The sequence below is a fragment of the Cottoperca gobio genome, chromosome 12, assembly GCF_900634415.1.
Source record: "Cottoperca gobio chromosome 12, fCotGob3.1, whole genome shotgun sequence".
Classification (NCBI taxonomy): domain Eukaryota; kingdom Metazoa; phylum Chordata; class Actinopteri; order Perciformes; family Bovichtidae; genus Cottoperca; species Cottoperca gobio.
The window spans coordinates 7,729,896-7,750,925 of record NC_041366.1 but is presented as its reverse complement, the minus strand read 5'-3'; the positions used below and the strand labels follow the sequence as shown (position 1 = coordinate 7,750,925).

The following is a 21,030-nucleotide window of genomic DNA, read 5'->3' as shown; positions in this document are numbered from 1 at the left end:
AACCTCTGTATGAAAGTCTGTTGCCATATCTTGTCAAAGGGAATCGACAGTATCGAAATAAATTAATCAATTTTTGTCAAGTATAAAGTCAGACACAGACAAGCCGTTACAACTAACTTGGAAAAAAAAGTCAGGAAAATATATTATGTTCATACTTTTTCTAATCTTTGCTTATTTATACTGAGAACAATACAATCTGACAATGTATCAGCAAAGAAGAAACAACTTTCTTTCAGGGGAGAAGGAAAGCAAAAGGGCTCATAGTTTAATGTCTAATGTTTGTTTTTTCTGCTTATATCTCTTCCCAATTTTGTTATATCACAAAATCAACTTCAGGGGTTGGAGTTGGCTGAAGTCAGAGTGAAATAAAATAAGTTTCCGGGGGGGAATTTTCAAAAGATAATCTCCAAACTGAGGCATCAGATTGTGTATTTGCTTCTCTTTGCTGTTGAATCCAAACAGGACTGGGATAAATGAGGATAGGTGTGATAAGCCCGTTGTGGTTGTTACCGTGCCAAACTGCTGCTGAGGGAATGAGATCTCCGTTTGACTCCTCGCTTTATTGCTTCAATTTAGCTCTGCTCCCGGCCCCTTCTTGCCTCCAGGACGGGGAAGTTTAGGACATTTTACTCTCAAGGTCGAAGGATCCTTTATTCTTTCTCGCTGTCGTTTCCTTGCTGTGAAGCTTTGCTCCTTGTTGACGAGAAATAAATCACATCTTTGATGCACGGTGACCAGGTCATTCTGCTGCAGCTGAGGGGAATATAACAACTGTGACGGGAAAGTTTTCAGCACCTGCATCAAAAACGTCTTGTACGTGACGTAAATTACATGTTCTTTCTTTGTTGCTGACAACGGCCAACAGGGAGGACCGCTTTACTGCTAACAGATACGGATTCTGTCGGTGAAAATGGGGATTCAGTATGGTCAGTTAACTTTATATAGGAGTTGTTTAGTTTGTACAGGTACAGAGCAGCTTTGGAAGCCGCTTACAAATGTCCATCAGAAACACTGTTCGTGTTCTCAGCTATTTTTTATTCAGTCAAATGTCCTTGTTAGTTTTTAGTTGACTAAAAGTACATTTTAGTCTTTTCCTAGTCAAAGGAAACCGTAACTATTTTAGTCTTAGTCAATGAAAACTGTTGAAAGTTTAGTCATTTTAAATCATCAGAATAAATTGTCAAAACATCCCCTTGTTTCTAAGCCCTCTTGTAGTCCTTGTTAACTTTAACTTGAGTAAGTTTGTTGCTCTAAATCCTCCTGACTGCTCCTTTTGTAGTCCTGATATGGTGCATTTGTTAAGGATGTCACTAGGACCTGCCAACTACTAAACTGGAAACAGATAAACAATGAAAAGTTTTGTCTTGATGTTTCTCATCTTGCACGCTATGATACATCCAACAAATCCTCTCCACCGAGTTTAAAAAACAAAGAAATCAATTAAACCATAAAAAAAAGGGAACATACCAGACGGAAATGACTTGAGAGAAGTTCAGGGAGTTACAATTGGAGACAGTTGCCATTCAGGAAACCATTGGGGGAAAAAAAGGGTCCATAATATTTAGTCTCCTCTTTTTTGTCAACGAATATAGCAATATTGTGGACAAAAAGAGACGAGACCAAAGTGTAAATTAGAATATAAAAACTTTGGTCTCGTCTCTTTTTGTCCACAATATTGCATGTTGCTATAGTTACAGTTAGTGTTCTATGACCTCGGTGCCATCTCGTCATCGTGTTAGTCACAAACATATTTTTGGTTAACAAAATTCCGTAAATGATCAGAAAAGGCTTTTAGAAGTCATGGACAAGTGTTGTTTTGTCGCACCATGATACAATGCAACTAAAAGTTGATGTTGACTGCCTCCCCCTTTCTAGGAAATTGCCTGTTCACAGCTGTAACATTCTTTGAACAGGGTTACGATGCACATGTCAGCTTCCTCTGGAGATCCACGCTGAGTCTGTCCAAATGAACCAGCATGCCAAATCTAAAATGAATTTGTACTCGGCTCTAATCTCTCAAAGCATGCAGCATTTTCCCTAACACGATAATGAGTTATTTCCACATCTACAGTATCATAAGCTAGCTAACGCATTCATTAAACAAACAGCACGTGTGTTAGCCATTTCTTGTGGACACTGCTGAGGTGAGAGTTACATGTTGCTGTCTCATGTCACAAAGAGTTGAGATCTTCCAGCATGGCTGACGGGAGGCCTGGGTTAAATCGCCCAGTGCACAGCTGCTGTGTGGAGGACTAAAATAACATTACAGTATCGCCAGGGATGATTGTTATTATAGCCCCAAGATGCACAGAACTGCACAAAATACTGTTTCTCTTTCTGTTGTTTGTTTGTTTGTTTGTTTGGTTGTGTACTGTATGAGTGCTTTCAGGCAGTGACAGCGTGCCCTTTCTCTATCAGTAGAAATGTGAATCTGAAGGTTTCAGATTGTGCAGAAGGAGCCTTTGTGCCTCCACAGTAACGTGACACCATTCATAACTCCATGCAGAGGACAGGGTGTATGTAAAAAAGACAGCACAAAGCAGCTGGCTGAATTCACAATAACTGCCTCGAGCTTTACAGGCCAGACACTTTTGATTTCTCTCCGTCTCTCCGTCTTCCTGTCTCTCCGTCTGTCTGTCTGGCTTTTGAATCTGACAGCTAAATTTAAAAGGAGTCAGCTGTTTGGATTCAGACGTTTGGGATTCGGGTGGTACCTGCGTGTGTCATCTCTCGCTCGCTCTCTGTGAGTGATGGCAGTTAGCTGCTGGTGCATGTGGCAGACTGACATCTCTGATTGGTCAATCCCAGCCTGTCACTCATTTCAACATCATGGACACCGCAGCTGAGAAGCAATTGTCATGGCATTGAGTGAGCCTCGAGCTATTATTGCCAAGGTGACACAGAGCTTTACCTCTTAGGGAGCCGAGAGGCTTCCCAACTCAGCAGCTTTAACACACTTAAATTTCAATTTTGCACGGGAAAAGGCTGCCTACTGCTCAGTAGTACTGACGGGAGTTTCTCTGATAAAATGGCAATTTCTAGTGTCATTAGTGAACTAGCTTTATGGTCGCCTCAATAGCTTTCCTCCTTGCTCCTTCGCTTCACCGACAGCTTTCTCCAAGTGTCTCGTCCAACATCAGTGTAATGTACCAGTACTTTACCTTTACTTTGTTTCAGTAAAATGTGTGGCTGAAGTTTTTATTGAGGTAGTACTGAGGCAGACAATAAAAGTCCAAAGACAGGTTTGTGATTCATTTTCTAAATCTGATGTAAATAGTTCTCTCCTGTGTTTATGGCTTAAGAACAGGTGAGGAAAAAGTCTGTGAACATGTTACATTGTTTTATGTAGCCAAAATGAGTATCAGAAAAAATGCTTTATCATACACATCATTTTCCTGCCTGACAAAATACAAATTCACCTGCTGATCCTTTTTCCGTAGATGAAAACAAAAAGTCACTTAAAAAAATAATCCTGGCCAAAAAACGTATAAATAAAAAAAGTTCACCGGAAGATATTTTTCACCTGTTCTTTATTCATATACACAGGAGAGAAAACTATTTAGATCAGTATTAGAAAAGGGATGGATGATTTGCTTTGCTTCTCAGGGCTTCCGTAGTTCCTTCTGTTAAGTAGAACAAAGGGCGACGTGGAAAGTTTTGAGGAATTGACACCTGACACAAAAAGTCAGGAGGAGCAGAGGGAGCAGTGTGACAAGGTGCTAGTGTTTGACCCGCTGCAGAGCTGCTGACAAAGGCCAAAACCATTGGATCCCTAAAGTGACCATCAGTTATGTATGCGAACAACATAAAGCTGAATCCTCTTGCATGATTGTTATGCATTTATTTCTCCTCGTGATGACACCAGATCTCTCTTGTGGCCATAACGCATGCGACTAAAAAGGGAATTGTAACTAAGTGTAAAGAAAGGTTTCACTAAGAAGATTACTTTTAAATGAATGAATCACTCGTGAGTGGCACTGCGCTGTTTCTCAACTTTCCTGGCAATCTTCACCAGGGCTGTCGACACAAATAATACTGAAATATGGTAAGAATTAAGTAGCATGAAAGGAATGCATGGCCTCTCATAAGCTTCTGGATTCAATGCTACTAGTTTGTGCAGAGGTCTGGGGCAAGTTAAGTACACCAAGGACGACCAGATTGCATAGAAATATGCCATGAAAGGCGCCTATAAAATAAAATGTTTCATTATTAAATATGGATATGAAATAAGAATATGACAATACAGTAAATGCATACGTCTTTGTCAAAGGAGTTTTGGCTTAGGGATGGGATTTTTGTTCCTCCTCATTCCATTTAGAGCACCTCTCCACCTGCATTAGGATGTGAAACAGCCATTACCATGAATATTGAATGAGTATACATAAAGAGAAAGAGAATAAATGGAATTTGTTTAGTTTTTTTTTTAAACGGCAGGGATTGAGAGGGGGAAGGAAAGAGACGAGTAGGAAGGGAGCACTGGGGCAGTGAAATAATTTGCTCTCCTGCTAAGAGATAATAGCCGTCTCTCAAAAAAACAAACAAATTCAGATTCCCATGCTGCAGTTTGGACTTTGCAGCTCGTGTTTTGATACGATATTAAGCAACAGTACCAAAGAAGCTTTTGGGAATTAAAAAACCTTCCATTTTTAAAGTTTTGTCATCACGTCAAAAGATTTCTATACACACACATGAGGTGAGATGGTGTTTAGAGGTGTGAAGCCGCGTGGTCAATCTTAGTTTATTTCCTGTGAAACATGAGCTGTTAGTCCCGAGCTCTGTGATGTCAGGTGGCTAAGTGAGCCTGTGTGCATGAGAGAGAGTGAACGACAGGCCTGGGGATCTAAGTGTCCAGGTATAATGGCCGTCTTCCTGTGTCTGACCTCCAGAGCTGCGGAAGTCAATGCAACCCTTTCAACACCTCCTTCCCTCCGTACCTCTCTGCAGTCCTTTTCAAAGGTTACTTCTTCTTTTCACCTTTAATCTTATTCGGCCATAATTTATTACGGTTATGATGAAATAGTTTTTAACGGGTATAACCAATATACCTTTTTTTCCTTTTTGTGGCTCTCTTCACCTTTGTCTCCGTCTCTGACTCTCACTTATCAACTCCTGATGCTCTTCTTCATCCTCCTTTAATTCATTCATCTCTCACACACGGCTGTTTCCAATTGGCCCAGAGACATTCCTGGAATGCCAGGGCATCATTGGTGTGTGTGTGCGTGTGTGTGTGTGTGTGTGCACTCTCGCTGCTCCCCCGTTCACTCCCTCATGCTGAACTTTAAGAAGGAGAGGGAGAGGATGGAGGGTTTAGAAGAAGATAGGTACAGAAAACAGAAAGTCCTTTCCATGTGCATGTGTTCCAGTTCTTATGCCATGAGTCATTTTATCTCAGAAACTCTCTTTAATCAAATAGCGATGCAATAAAGGGCACACCCGCTCACAAATCAGCCTGGTCTTCGAAAAAATAAAAACTAACTAAACTGCGTTGTCAATCACAATTCGAGAGAAACTTATTTTATCCCAGATTACGTTTGTTTTTGACAAATCACAAATACGTTTCTAATCCACAGAAGTCCGTGTAGGGGTCCGTCTTTTCAATTGTACATCCATAACTTCAAATTTTGTTTTTACTAAACATAACATAAGTCATGTTGTTTCCTGAACCTATTAGTTTTGTTGAATTTCTATTTAGTTGTTTTTCAATGTACAACGTTAATCACGTGTTTAAGACTGCGGGAGAAAACACGCGTCCGGTTTGTCATGTCTCAGAGACAAATCTAAGGATCTAAAAGTTTGCAAAGATGTATATAAAATGATGTTAAACCAAAGCTAAACTACCTCAAAGGAAAGAAAAGTGTATGCTAATGGATTAGAGGCACTCTTCAGATCATAACTTGGCTCTCAGACATACACATACTTTTACATGAGCACATTCTGTGCAGATGTAAATGTATGCACTTTACAATTCAATTACATATACATAAAATTGCATATTCACAGTGGCACACACACACACACTGACATGTGAGTTCATGCTTGGTGGATAGCTTCAGAGGGGCGGGTAAAAATATTACACCACAATTACATTACCGTTAGCCACGTCAGCTGGTCTGGACAAAAAGGCACCACAGTGTCTCCGTCTCTGTCTCTCTTTGACTTTGTCCTACAGTTTTATTTACATTCCTCTTTCTCCCATGACACACGACTAAGCTAATCTAAAATGCAGTGGGCCCAGGATTGGCAGGCTGAGTCAAGCAGAGACCAAAGCCATCTGCCTAAACGAGTTATGCCATTCAGCGCGGCACAGACTCCAAGAGGATCCAGATCTTCCCAGTAGGATTTCTAATATGAAAAACGTGATTTTCCTTTTTTTTTTTTTTTTTAAACCAAATGAGATGAGCATAATAGATAGACAGACTGATACATGGATGGGTTTGCTGGCTGATGTCGGTACCTTGGTTTGTTTTTGACACTTAACTGTGTTCAGCACAGATTGTGGTTTGTCAAAGTGATTCCATGAAAGTACAGAATGAATGGCAGCATGAAAAGGGATTCTGACCCAGGGACGTTTGCAATTGTGTGTTTCTTCTCAAGGCCAAAGTCGCTCCAGACTGTTTGAACATCATAAGCCGAAGTTTTTTGTATTTATATAAAAAAAAAAGACAGTGAATGAATGGAGAAATAGGAAGAAAAGGAATTCATCCTTGTTGTCATAGCAAGAGAATCCCCGACAAACACGTGAACGTGAGCACACACACAGGGATGCATACGGACAAACACACACAAAGCAACAGGGAGGCTGCTAAAACAACCAAATAGCAATTACTACAGCATCTGCAGCCTAGCAACCAAGGCCACTGGATGTCATTGTCCCTCATCGTGTGTGTGTGTGTGTGTGTGTGTGTGTGTGTGTGTGTGTGTGTGTGTGTGTGTGTGTGTGTGTGTGTGTGTGTGTGTGTGAGATCCTCTTCTGCGAGACCCAGAATATTTGTGTGACAGGTTTAGAATAGTGGGGCAGGAGAAGAGAGAGTGTGGATTATGGGGGGGATGAGAGAGAGAAAGAAGTAATGTCGATTAATTTAGAGCAAAACTCGGCGCTCTAAGACTACATCCTGCCTTTTATCATGTAATCTAATGGATTTATAACTGAGAGCATATATTGTTTTATGGCTCTGTTCTAGTTTTATGTAAAAAAAAAAACACTAAACCTTTTTATTATAACCTTTACACTAAAATCTGTCAATTTTCTCTTTCTGTATGATTTAAATGTGATAGATAAGCTGATCTTTCCTATCATATTAAACACACAATTGAAAGTATTTAATGATTTACGAGCAAAGAAACAGTCACAAATGTACGATAAAAAAATACTTAAATATTCTCTGAGATTATTAAATCCGAAATGTACCACTTTAAACTCAGAGAATATAAACATTTATTTACCGGAAATGTACCACTTAAATCTTGGAAATTCCGATTTGTTTTATCTATGACTAGGAACTTTAAAGAAATAAACAGTACTTAATAAAATGTCTACTTTAAAGCCAGGTACCGAACAGCGCTGGTATGGATTTGGTTTTGGGATCTTTGGTTTTCCATTGTGGTCTTTTTTCAAATGCAAGACTGGAAGAGAAAATGTGAATAAATCTCAACATAACTTTTCTTCTTTGTCGGCCTCATTATGATTTATGAGCCGCAGTCAACAGTAGGTCGAGTCTCTGACCTATTACATTTAAAAGTAACCTTACTAACCACTTGGGCATGCATGCAGGCAGGTGTGTGTTTCATGAGGCTAACAAAGAGCATCTTCAAAATCACATTCGGTGGTTAGCAATTCAAACCAGACGATGAAAGCACACTAATTCAAATGACATTTATTCATGAGCGGTGTCCTGAGTATACCGCTGATTCAGGTGGGGTGGTTCACCAATGAAGAACAACACGCACAATGTCATTTCAATTAGAATTATTGTTTCAGCTCCTTTAATAATCATACGCTCTTTGTTCTCTGTTTTGTCTACAGGTGCATTATCTCTTGTCCTGTTTCAACCTCTATATTCATTAAATTTCTTTTGATATTTAATTGTTGAATTGAAGCAACTGTGCGGCCGCTCTCCGAGCATGTGCCGGCACACGTGTCCCTAAGTTCTTCAAGGGCACATTATTAGTTTGATGAAGGCTGTCTCCTCTCCTCTCTCTCGTTTCATGCATTCCCCTGACTCTTGTCAGATATTATCTCTTCTCTTCCCTTCCCTCCTCTCTTTCCTCTGGCATGTCATACATTGTCATTGAACCAACAACATAATTTCCTGTAAACTATTGTCAAAATGTTAAATGTATTGTGTTTTATTATTGAGTCCGTTCAGGTTCAAAGTAGCGCTTAACTTTGGAAATCATGTACAAGTTACACTTCATTTAAATCATTAAATCTAAGAACATTCCAGAAGAAAAACATCTCTAAACATACAGTTTAAACGTTCAAGGTTAAAACTCAGCAAATACTCACTTAATACAAGCAGTCCTTGGCCTTTTAAATGACAGGGACATACAAGTAACTTTTATTAGGCAAAGCTTTAGTAACTTATATCTTTTATGTTTGGCTTTTAAACCATGATATACAGCTGGCATTTAGATGTCAACACCTGTCTCCCTGCGCACATAAACCCCTACGTTATGGGGGTCATTTACTATTGACGTTTCAGATCACGTTCTCCCTCCTAACAAGCTACACACCTCCGTCCCTTTGGAGCAGCCCTACACTGAACTGCCCTTCTTGGTGTCTCAGCGGCTGTTTGATTGACACCGCTCACACCTGGCGAAATGAACTAAGTTAAATGAGTAGACACTCCAGAGTGCAAATAAAGCACTCCAAACATGGCTGTCATGAACACACACTTGTGCTCATCCTCTTCACGTCTCTATTCCCTCACCATTCTGCTTTTTTTTCCTCTTTTTAGTCTTTGACGGTCTTTTTCTCTCTAAAACCGTGAGCTTTAGTTGTTATCATTGAATTTCTCCAACTTCTTAATAAGCTGGTTTGATTGATTATGTCTAATTCTATAAGTCGATGGGAATACCTGCAGCTGTGTGTGTGTGTGTGTGTGTGTGTGTGTGTGTGTGTGTGTGTGTGTGTGAGTGTGTGACTTTGACTGAAGCTCTCAGATGAGGAGCCGATTGATTGAGATGGCCCCAATTAGTCTCTTTGATTAATTGAGTGTGATTGGATGTCGTTCCTGGCACCTCATCGTTGACGATATTGACAGGCTAATTAGTTGCCTTGGTGACCGCTTAAACACAGCTGGATTGTGTGTGACTCTGAATTGACCCCATAGCAGCCAATCAAGTCTACCTCGTGTGTGTGTGTGTTTGGACAAACACCCCTCAAGGTGTGTTTGGACAAACACACCTTGAGGGGTGTTCCAAAAGATGCTTTGATATCACAGTGACAAAATAATTAGACAGGATGCTGCGACAATATGAGAAACAATGTTTTCTTATTGCAAATTAATCTCATTTAGGCCATTGTAAACAAAAAAAGTACTTATAATTATGTTTTCATCAAGAAGAGGATTATTGAGCCAAGAGGGAACAGTAAGCTGACAGAGATATTTAAAAGAAAGAGAAGGAACCAAACTTACTAAGTGCTGAAACTACTAAACATTACAGAATAAAGCCTTGCAGAAGCAATAGCAGCATTTAAATGTGATGAAACAGTGCATTCTCCATCTGCTTTTTGTAACTCACTCCCTTCTGACGGATTGCTTTTCCATTCGTGCTGTTGTCCTCCACCGTTCATTTGTTCCTACACTGAGACACTTTGCTTTTCACATCTCTGTTCAAAATCGGTGCTCATGGTGATCGAGCCTTTATAAGACGCTGGGTAATTGTAGCAGCATTACTTGTGCTTTTTCCAACATTAATGGTTCACTCATTAGCTCACTTACTGTGTATTCTAAGCTAAATGATGGTGAAACCAAAGGTACTCCTCTTGTTAGCCAACGTTTAAAGTAAATGATGTCTTTTTAAATGAATGAACTTTAATTGTTCAACAAATAGATAGTATAGTAGTGGTAGAAGTAGTATTCAGAAAGGCATTATGCACTCTGAATACATGCTCTAACGTGTGGAAATAAAATACTTACAGGGACGTACAGTTCTTTATAATGGTGCACTTGGGCCATTGTAGGTTAAATAAAGAAATGATGGAGGCAGATTAGCGGGGTAATATTTACAATCTGAATTTAGGAGAAAAAACTTGGATGTTCTCTTAGCTTTACTCACCTTCAGAAATATCCATGTTTTCTTCTCAAAAAATGTACAACTTTTCTCTGAATATTACACCGCTCCTCCAGCTCTGTATTTAAAAAACAATAATAAAAGAGTGTTTACATACAATGACCCTTATTCGGCATCGTATTTCTTAGCCTTTATCTTTATCAGTTTGTTTCCAATTTGGGGCCAATAACTTCCTGTACACATTTTGTGTACTTTGACTTCTCTTTGTGACCAACTTTCAAGTTGGGGTTACACCATCCCAACATAATTATTATTCAACATTCAGGCCATTGTGGAAAGTACATTCACAAAACAAGTTCAAACATTACTTCATCAGCCTCACTCTAGAAATCTCCATTGTCCCAATGTCCCAGCAATAGCTGGAAAGGTTATTTGAAATATTCCTGCCCAAGGCACGTAAAAACGTCTCTTTTTTTTAACATTGTTTTATACAATTTTACTATTCAAATTTTTTCTGGCCACCCTGGATGTTCTGTTCTGCAAAAACATTGGGAGCTATCATTTTTCCCACCAGGGAGAGAAGTCCTGCTCGACAGAGCAGCTCATGCAGTGTTTCCCATGTCCACGTTGAATGGGTTAGTGGCTCTTAAAGACGGGATGACCCATCCCACCTATTCAACTGTGGTGTACATTACTGACTTTAAATGAATACTTTAATTATGTGAATGTAGCTGTTATCAGTCAACCTATCATATCAGGAGTATATATTGCTGACTGGCTGATATCCAATATTTAATCATGGAAGTCCAATGCCAGCCCTTCATATATTATCAAAGCGATATACTGCAGCAACCAATGAAGCGCCATGTGTGAAATGAAACAGCTGCAATTTAGATTAAGAAAAGATAAAGAAAAAAGAGCTGAATTTGGGAACTGACAATGACTTGTAAGTAAAAAAAAAATGACGTGTACAAATTGGGGTTTTTTTGGGATGCCACACCATACACTCACTGTCTGTTACATGCAGTAGAGATAACGAGGGTAAAAGGGTAAGACGCTGTGGGGAGAAAGAGGGAGGGGTAGACGGCTGTGCGGTTGACTAGCCATGAAGAAAAGACCCTAATCTTGGAGGAGGCCAGAGTTGGCGTAACATCACTTTTTCGGGCCAACGTCTTTTATTCTTCTTTTGCTCTACCACTCCAATATCCTTCCTTTCTCCACACACCATCTTCTCCCCCTCCCTCCCAGCTTCTTTACTTTTTTTTTTATTTCTCTGTTGCTCCAATTTTCTCTGTTATCCATCACCTTCTGCTTTATTCATATTCATTTTCCCAAATCATTTAAATTAGGTTGAATTGTTACAAAGATTACTTTGTCCCTGGGTTGCAAATATTCCACTACAACGTGTTCAGTTTACTTTTTCTTATCTGACCAAAACTCAAGACAGCCTAGGGGGTAAAAACCAGAGCATTTTAAAAATGTTTCCCCTCAATCACAGCGCGTTACACTGCTTGAGCTTTCTCAGTAATAGAAGTGATTCTGTATAACCTGAGAGAAGTTGTTTCAGTCTGCACGTATAAACACAATCTCAATGACTCCCCCTCTCTAAATCTAATTTCAATTTGTGTTATTAAGATAAAAGAAAAAAACACAAGCAATCACAACATAAACAGATTAAAAATAACCAGAACTTAATTTAAGTGAGTATTTTGAATTGAAATGACGTTCGTGATGAAACATTTGATCAAGAATGAATTATTCAATAAGGAAATGTGTAATTAGGCACAGCTGCTTTGCATTTGATTAATGTGATCTGTATTACTCCGATAGGTCTCTTTCTCACGCTCTGCATAGCTCTCAATTATGTGCTGCACTGTACATGTTAGTTAACTGTCTTTCCCTGTCTTGTTTTGTCTCTCTGCAGTTCCCCCTCGGGAACCCACAGTCACCTGTCGGTCCAACACCTACCCGAAAGGCTTCTACTGCAGCTGGCACCAGCTGCACCCGACGTACATCCCCACTACTTTTGAAGTGGACGTACAGTAAGTGCTTTTGGTTTTGTGACTGGCTGCAACTTGAGAATGTACATGTTTAAGTCATCTTGATATATTGGTACGACATGCAAAGACCTAGCTTACTTTAAGTGACTTGATTTAAAGGATAATTCCAGTTTATTACAACGTGTGTATTTTTTGTAATTGTGGCAGTTTCAGTAACGTTGTACTCACCAAAGTGCTGTGATGTAGGAACACAGCATCTAAATCTGACTGGACAAGATGCGACCCTATAGTTAGCAATAGCAAGGGTGGCCAAAACTGCGACACAGTTTTATTTCTGATATTTCTTTGGAGAAGTCTTTGGAGCCATTTCCTTTCAAAACCACACAGAAAGATACTCCATTGATGGAAACACCAAAATGGAAGGTTTTATAATAAAAAGAATATCATTTTGGTTTCACTCTATAGTTAAACTCTCTCCTACATCCAGGCAAGTTATAACAGTAGGTAGACCTCAGAGAGAAACTGTGTGGATGGAGGCCCAGTGAGTCTGTCTCCTTTCTGGTTCTCTTTAATTCACAGATCAGAGTCCCTCAGCTCACGCCGCAGCAGGTGGACTCTGTAATATTGTAACACCAATATTATTATGTTTGAATATTAATGAGCAGTGGGATGGAGTGAAGTGTAGATAAAGAGGACAAAAGGGAGGTTAACAGTAAAAGTGCAGCGGGTGATGTGCGTCGCGTGTACGTAGCACAGAGAACTTTAGGAAACAATCCATTTAGCTGTAACCCTGTTTCAAAAATGAAGTGGTCTAAAGCTCTTAAAAAATACATAAAGGAGAGAGTGATAGTCTACTTAGGATTTCTTTAGTCAAGGACAGACCTAGGCATATTGAGGCCTAAAAACCAAAACTAAAAAAAATACAAAAAGTAGAGTATTATCTAGCTATGTCCCAAACCCAAGTCCTGTCCTGGGTTGTGTAGCAGTCAGCATATTTTAGTGTTAGAATAAAATGATGTTCACAGCTCTGATGTTTAACACCCAAACTGCTTTTCTTCTGCACGTTCGCACCAATGTGTATGAAGCTTCTTTCAAGCACAACGCACACGCTTCTAAAAGTTAAAAGTAAACCATGTCTCTCTCACATCTGTCCTTGTTTCTCTTCACCTCTTCTCGACGTTCATCTCCTCAACAGACACAACCAGCGTTCACTGGAGGTGCAGCAAGATCCGGACCACAAGAATCGCTGTCGTGTGCGTTTCCCTGAGGTCTTCTCCAGCTTCCCCTACAAAGTGAACGTGACGGCAGTCAACGCCTTAGGGAAAGCCTCCTCCACCATTTCTTTTGAAGAGTCCAGTATAGGTAAGATAAGTGTCGTGTGATGCACATGTGCTTCCTGACGGGGTTGTAAATGCTTTAATGTTGTTCCTGAACGGAACAAAAGAGACCCATTTACATTTAGGAAAATGTAATAAAATATATCCTCTTTACTTATTCAGGCTGCAGAATATTAAGACTTTTCATGAAGGTTAGCAAACAATGCTTGTTTTGAACTAAGTTCAAGGACAAATCTGAGACCCTTTTCTCACACAGATTGACAAATATTTGGCAACGAAAAATAAGGACTAAAATCCAGAGTGTCAAGGCGTCTCTCGGAGGATGCCAACCCTTGAGCAATAGTAATTGGCGTTCGTTTGACCACAGATGACTGATTTCATTGACTTCTGGTTCCCTTAGGAGGTTTGTTGCACACACAGTTGTGCTTGGTGCCAGAAAGAAAATAGAAATTCCAATAGCCAAATAAATGTCACTCAGCTGAAAGGAGAGTGCACAGCCTTTTTTTTTTGCTTTTTGCTTTAACGAACAGCATAGTCCATTAGCGAAAAAACCCACTGACTGTGCACCCCTGTCATTACCAAAGGCACTAGATAATAAACACGCTACCTCTGAACCTTTTCTGCAGCAAACACTATTTAATTGAGGCTTGGACAGGATTTGACAGCCACAAATCAAAGGTCTAGTTTCTCCCCTAAAGTGCCAGATAACCCATACACCAGCTGCCATATAAGCACATTTTAGTCATATTAAATGGAAGAATTAACCATTAAAGTTTGTTCCTTCATGGGCTATTTTTTAAATTACAGTCTTCACAGCCATGTGGTAAGTAGTTTAAAAAAAAAAAATACAGTTTGGATTATGAAGTTTTGTTCACTTAGGCTGCAGAAGGCTACATAATAACAGCAAGACTTAGAATTCATAAGCGACTCAGGCTGGAAAGCAGTGAAGAGGAGAAATTCATTTTAAAGAAGGAATGAGAAGTACTTTGATAGATAAAGGGAAGTGCTGCCAGCAGTCCCCAGCTCTGTTGTATTGCTCAGAGCGCGATATGGGTGTGCATGGCGCATAAACACACACAGACACCAACAGTGCCTCGAGCAATTGTGTGGAGTGTGTCGGTTGACAGGGTGAGGTATTGAGAAAGTGTGTGTGTGTGTGTGTGTGTGTGTGTGTGTGTGTGTGTGTGTGTGTGTGTGTGTGTGTGTGTGTGTGTGTGTGTGTGTGTGTGTGTGTGTGTGTGTGTGTGTGTGTGCGTGTACACAAGTAACCAAATGAGGCAGTGACATGCTCTGCCAAGCCCCGGACACAGGACTCATGAAAATGCTAATGCTAGCCGGATTAGCGCCTTGGCTGAGGAAATATCGGTGATAGCAAAACACCCCACTGCTCCTTTCTTTCCCTCTGCTTTCTCTTTTATTCCCGCATGCCCTTTTTGTGACTTTGTACTTCTTTTTCCTCTGTCCCCCTCCTCTCTCTCTCTCTCTCTCTCTCTCTCTCTCTCTCTCTCTCTCTCTCTCTCTCTCTCTCTCTCTCTAGCTCATCAGCCAAAGCTTCTCAGATGAATGTAAAAATGCCATTTGTGTGACAAATGTCTTCCGTCCACGCTGTTATTTTCTGAATGATTTCTTTAGGTTTGCTTTTAAGCCTAAAACTGAAATGTGCAAATATCACATTTCTGTTTTGATCGTTTTGGGGCATTTTAGACTCCATTTAACAGCTTTAAACTGCAGCTAGCAAACATTAAAATGGTGTATTACCACCACGTTATATAGGTAGACTTTATGTACTCTAGTCTTAACAAGCTTAACGCAACATTTTTTTAAATAATAGAAATTAGTGCGGATGTACTCTTGCCCTCTTCCTTGTTGTGTTCCTTTTCTTTTCTCTTTTTTTCAAAACTTTCTCACATTGTTTGCCTTCTCTCACCCCTCCTCTCTCTCCTCCCCTCATCTCCTCCTTGTTCCTGCATTGTTAAAAGTCTTTCTCACGCCATTCTAAGTTGTAAGCCACATTCATTATAAGGGACAACGAGGCAGATCGTAAATAAATAAAACAATTTCATGCTTCCTGGTGCACTTCTGAATTCTGAGTGGGGAGTAAGACGATTCTCAACTGTCCTTGTTCATCCGACCAAAGCTGGGACGAAATTAGATGAGATGAGATTGTGTGTGTGTTTCTTACATGTGCATGCTGTGGCTACAGTTACAAAGAGAACCCTCAAGGAAGCGCAATACTCATCAAATGATAACTTAAAGCTTTCTTGTGTCAAGATGATCAAACGATAAATGATCTCTAAGTGTAACTGCTTCTTAAAGCCTTTCTTACACAGATTTTTTTTTGGTCAACTCTGACGTTAGCCCACCTAAGCATGATTAAGTACTACATTATTCATTCATTGTGATTAAAATGAATATACTCTAACCTAATTTCAAAGAGGGAATGAAGCTGCAGTGGCTTTTCAACATCATCATTAAATCATCTGTCACTTTCATCCTTTCAATTTATAATTTAAAAATTAAATGCTCATGTTCAGGTTCATTGACAGCCAATTGAAAATACTTTGAAACTTGATAATAACACTCTTGTGCTATTTACAGTAGCTGTCTCATTTGTATTTTCTCTGAGATTTACTAAATGAATAGTCCAGATATGGATGGATTGCAGAACGGGCCAACTGGGCACAGGCCATGAGGCCTCCTGCAATTCACCTGCAAAATGTAACTCAAAGAGAGTTAGCAGGAAGAGACACAAAATGACTACAAAGAAACATAAAACATCTACAAAGAGACACAAAATGACTAGAAAAAAATTCAAAATGACTACAAAGAGACACAAAATGACTACAAAAGACACAAAATGACTTCAAAGAGACACAAAATGACTACAAAAAGTAAAAAAATGACTACAAAAAGATACAAAATGACTACAAAGAGACACAAAATGACTACAAAGAAACAAAAAACATCTACAAAAGACACAAAATTACTTCAAAGAGACACAAAATGACTACAAAAGACACAAAATTACTTCAAAGAGACACAAAATGACTACAAAGAGACACACGAATGACTACAAAGACACACAAATTGACTACAAAAAAACAATACATCTACAAAAAGACACAAAATTACTTCAAAGAGACACAATGACTACAAGAGACAGAAAAGACACAAATGACTACAAAGAGAGACAAAATTACTACAAAAAGACACAAAATGACAACAAAGAAACATAAAACATCTACAAAAAGACACAAAATGACTTCAGAGACACAAAATGACTACAAAAAGTCACAAAATGACTACAAAGAAACATAAAACAAAGAGACACAGAATCACTGCAAAAAGGGGCAAAACAACCACAGACAGAGATAATTACAAAAAGACCAAAACACCTACAAATAGACATGCATGATTAATTAATAAACACCAAAGGCTAGAGATCAGATTGCTGTATCCCCCATTGTAGTGGATTCGGGAGATGAAGGGTTGGCACGTATACTCATTGCAGGAATGGAATGACTCCCTGTAGTGTGACTTTTCAAGATATGATAATACATGCAGTAGTATGACTGTAATCTATAATTTATTTTGAAAGAGAAAACCTGACACCGAACTTTCTGATGTGCTTTTTAAAATTCATAAGTATTCTCTTTGCCTGTGTAGCTTTGAACAAATAAGACAGCAGCCATGTGAGTTTAGAACATTCAACTTGCAGTCTTTTAATTATCTGTGCGGGAGATTTTGTGTAATACTTTGGTTTAGTGAGACGATAAGGAATCCAATTCAGTCATGGAGTGTCCGTGCTCTACCACTGCCATGCTTTACATATTGATCAGTAAGAATGCGCTAAACGTGTATATCCCATTTTCTATACATCCACATGTGCTTGTACACACAGAATAGCACTTTTTACACACTTCATGTAGAATTTATCTCCTTTGAAATTAAAATACAGTCTACTTCCAACAATGAGGCTTTAATCTTGGACTTTGATGTGTCTTTCACCACTACTAACCAGCTGTTACTAATCCTGCAACATCAGATTCAGTGTTCACTTGAAGGATTTAACTCTTTAGGCATTTTGTATTATTTTGTATTTTCCTGTTTCTAACTTCTTTTTCTAATATTTCACTGCAGATGGAAGCACTCTACTACTAGTTTTCTCCCATTTGTTCAAGTGTACTGTTAGACGCTGTCGTCTAACACCTGTTCTGTTGTAAAACGATTCATAGATTCCACTTTTCCTTTTTGTCTTGTTTCTTTTTGAAAAGCCCATTTATTTGAAGGAGATTGTGCAGTCACACCTGGATGCGTTAAGTGAAGGAACTGGATGACACATAGACTTTAGACGACAATCAGATGGTCTAAGAATGTACTCAGACATACATTGGTACATCTACATGCAAATTGTACTGCCTGATTGCTGCAAAAGTCACCAGGACAGCCTTTGGGCAACTATTTTTTTCGTTTTAGAATGAAAGATTAGCCACTCTCCCTCCCGCTCCCACGTTCCATTTTCAGCACACAGTGAAGATAATGGTCCCGCGAGAAGCTGTTACAAGACTTAGACTTTAATGGTACCGTATACCTGTTCACTTGCATCACCAGCAAAGAGAAAGAATATCTGCAGTGACTGTTGCAACACGAGACTGAGAGGAAGAAAGAGGAATGGTAATGTGGGCGCTAATTTCAGAGTCGAGGGAGGTATGACAGGCGTTTTGAGGCCAAGCAAAGACAGGCACAACGATGGAGATTATACCCTTATGATCACACATCAACTTTATTCCTTTTCTTTTTTCTTTCTTTGTTTGAACCAATCCTACGTAACATCTGCCCCCACATTAAGAGTAATTACTCTGTGTACTTTAGACTAAGTCTGGCCATTTACTGTATGTATGGCAGGGTGATTATTAAATAATTTTTGATTAGTGTCCCCTCATTACACTACCTTATTTCTTTTCTATAATGTTTTCAACAAAATGGAAAAAGATAGCTTATATACCGTAAACATTACTTTAAGTTTAGTGGACTCCGTGGAAGTCTTTGAGCCCCTTAGGCTGCATTCACACCAAATCAGGCCTTACCGGAAAGAAATGCAGCGGTGAAAAGTTGAAACTGAATCAACTTTCGGAGAAAAGCAACCCGACGTCACGCTGCAGTGGCAAGTCAAGTAACCGCCGATTCAGAGCGGTACAACCCTGGCATGAGGGAGTACAAAGTGGTTCATCGTCGTGCAGTCGCTCGGCGTTAAATGGGCCATTAAAGTGACACTCCCACACCGCCGCAACGCCTGATTTTATGTGAATGCAGCCTTAACCTATTCCTCGCCAGTTGTGCATGTTGATTATTTTGTTGAAATATGTTTTGAAGTCCCAGACTCTCAGAAGTTGTCACTTAAGTCCTTTTCCGTCTTTCGGTTTGGTATTACCAGTAGTGCTTGGTCATTAAACGAAGGAGGTGTTCATTACTCATGCAACACAAAGCTCATACTCTATGGTTCAAGTCGGATGAATACTTTAAAAGCCTTTGGGATTCCCCACCCGTACACATTTCTGTTAGTTTTGTTCTGTCCTTACACATGTTTCCTTCCGTTATGTACTGTTGGACAAAGCGGATGTGGACAAAGATGTCTCTGCTGACTTCGCTTCGATTTCACTCCGCCTGTATGCACTTGTCTTCTCTTGCTTTCTTCCCTTCCCTATTTCATCTTTTTACACATTTGCTCGAAGAAAGTCACAATGAGATTGACTACTCTTTCTCAAGGGAGAAGGCTGTCTGTCTTATTTGATTTGTCTCATCTCTATCACTCTTTCATATTTTTAATCATCCATTCTATGAAGGTCATACCGAGAGTTTGCTGCTTGATTTCATCCTCTGGTGTTGTGTCTTTATGTGTGTTATCAGTCATTCAGGTTGTAACCCCTCCCCCCTCTCCATTCACTATTGTAATGTCATATGTGTATCTGTCTGAGAAAAGGTTTCATGTAGCTGAAGAGGCAGGCCAGTGTGTTCCCATAGTGAGCGTGATCCAACAAAGACTGGGTCATTCAATATCTTCTGAAAGGCTTTGCATTGAATTCTCTCCATCTCTATGTCTGTGCGTCTTTCTCAGTTGACAGGTATTCAGAAATATTTATACATGCCTTTTCATCAGGGACTGATGGCTTCTCATCTTCTGACTTTCAACAGTTCACTTCAAACATTCTCAGCTTCTGCCTTTGTCCTCACTGCTTTCTTTCACTGATAATTAACACACGTCACCCTCATCCTCCCTCTGACAATCTATCTTCCATGAGAGTATATGGTGACCTTAGGAAAATACTACAATGATAATAATAATGATAATAGTAGTCCTTAGTCTTTAGAGTTGGAAATAGAGATAACCCTTTTTATATATGCCGTTTTTAACCGGTAAAGGTTAAAAAAAGAATGTCAAAATCACTGCTTTAGAGGTCGGGATATCCTGACTGTCAGTTCCTAGTGTGAGTCGAGGTTCATCAACTCTGCATCATGTAACTCAATAGCATCTTTAATCAAACCTTCCCTGTCTTTCGTTTTTCATTTGGCCTCCTCTTCCCTCATGTTTCAAACTCCATGTCCCCGGTTAATAATGCAGGTTTTCTCTCAAATATTTTAATTCTCAAGGCTAAAGGCGTATTCACATTATCGCAGAAAAATTGGATACCGAGTAGAGACGGGGTGCGGCAAAAATGTTAAGTGGTTGGAACTTTGACCCGAACCGCACTAACCACAGCTTGAACTGAAAGATGGACACGAGTTTCCAGAACTGTACAATAATAAATTGTCCTCATATCGAGACCAGACTAAATGAAAGCATCGGCATGCCGTTGCAGCCACCGTGTTTGTTACAAAAAACTGTGTGAGCAGCATTAACCTTGTAGAATAGTACGCATTCCAACACTGCTCCAAGAATCCAGAACTTATTGTTAAATGTGTTAAATCTTTGGGGTACCCTCTTAACCAAGTGTTCTTATCCCACCCCACAGTTAAACCAGACCCCCCAGAGCGAGTGACGGCGACCCCGATCCGTTTAAACGCCCGGAGGCTTGAGGTGTCCTGGCACAGCCCAGCCACCTGGCCTGATATCGACAACTTCCCTCTGAAATACTTCCTTCGATACCGGCCACTCATCCGCGAGCAGTGGCAGCATGTGAGTAGCTCTGGTGTGTGTGTGTGTGTGTGTGTGTGTGTGTGTGTGGGGGGGGTGCGTGTGTGTGTGAGAAACAGGACTGTTCACACAACCCCACAGTTGTTTTTTGAGGTCATGATTTAACACATTGAACACATGGACATTAATCACACATTGTTAAAAGCAAACTCCTCACTCATGAGTAGCATAGCTCGTCCTGTCAAAGAAATCTGGCCGACACATGTAACGACTACGCCATCAGCCAAATATAAAGGGTCAAGAGTGTTTGTCCAGATACAGCTCT

General features: G+C 39.8%; 1 protein-coding gene across 4 annotated transcripts in view; it reads left to right on the top strand.

The window, feature by feature from the left end:
• The window catches only part of cntfr (ciliary neurotrophic factor receptor), a 222,564-nt gene that overhangs the window by 177,511 nt on the left and 24,023 nt on the right, over positions 1–21,030 (top strand). For all 4 annotated transcript variants that reach the window (XM_029445313.1, XM_029445312.1, XM_029445315.1 and 1 more), the window contains 3 exons: positions 12,161–12,278; positions 13,432–13,598; positions 20,584–20,747. In XM_029445313.1, the coding sequence (XP_029301173.1) occupies positions 12,161–12,278; positions 13,432–13,598; positions 20,584–20,747 (449 nt within the window). The remainder of the gene's footprint in view (positions 1–12,160; positions 12,279–13,431; positions 13,599–20,583; positions 20,748–21,030) is intronic.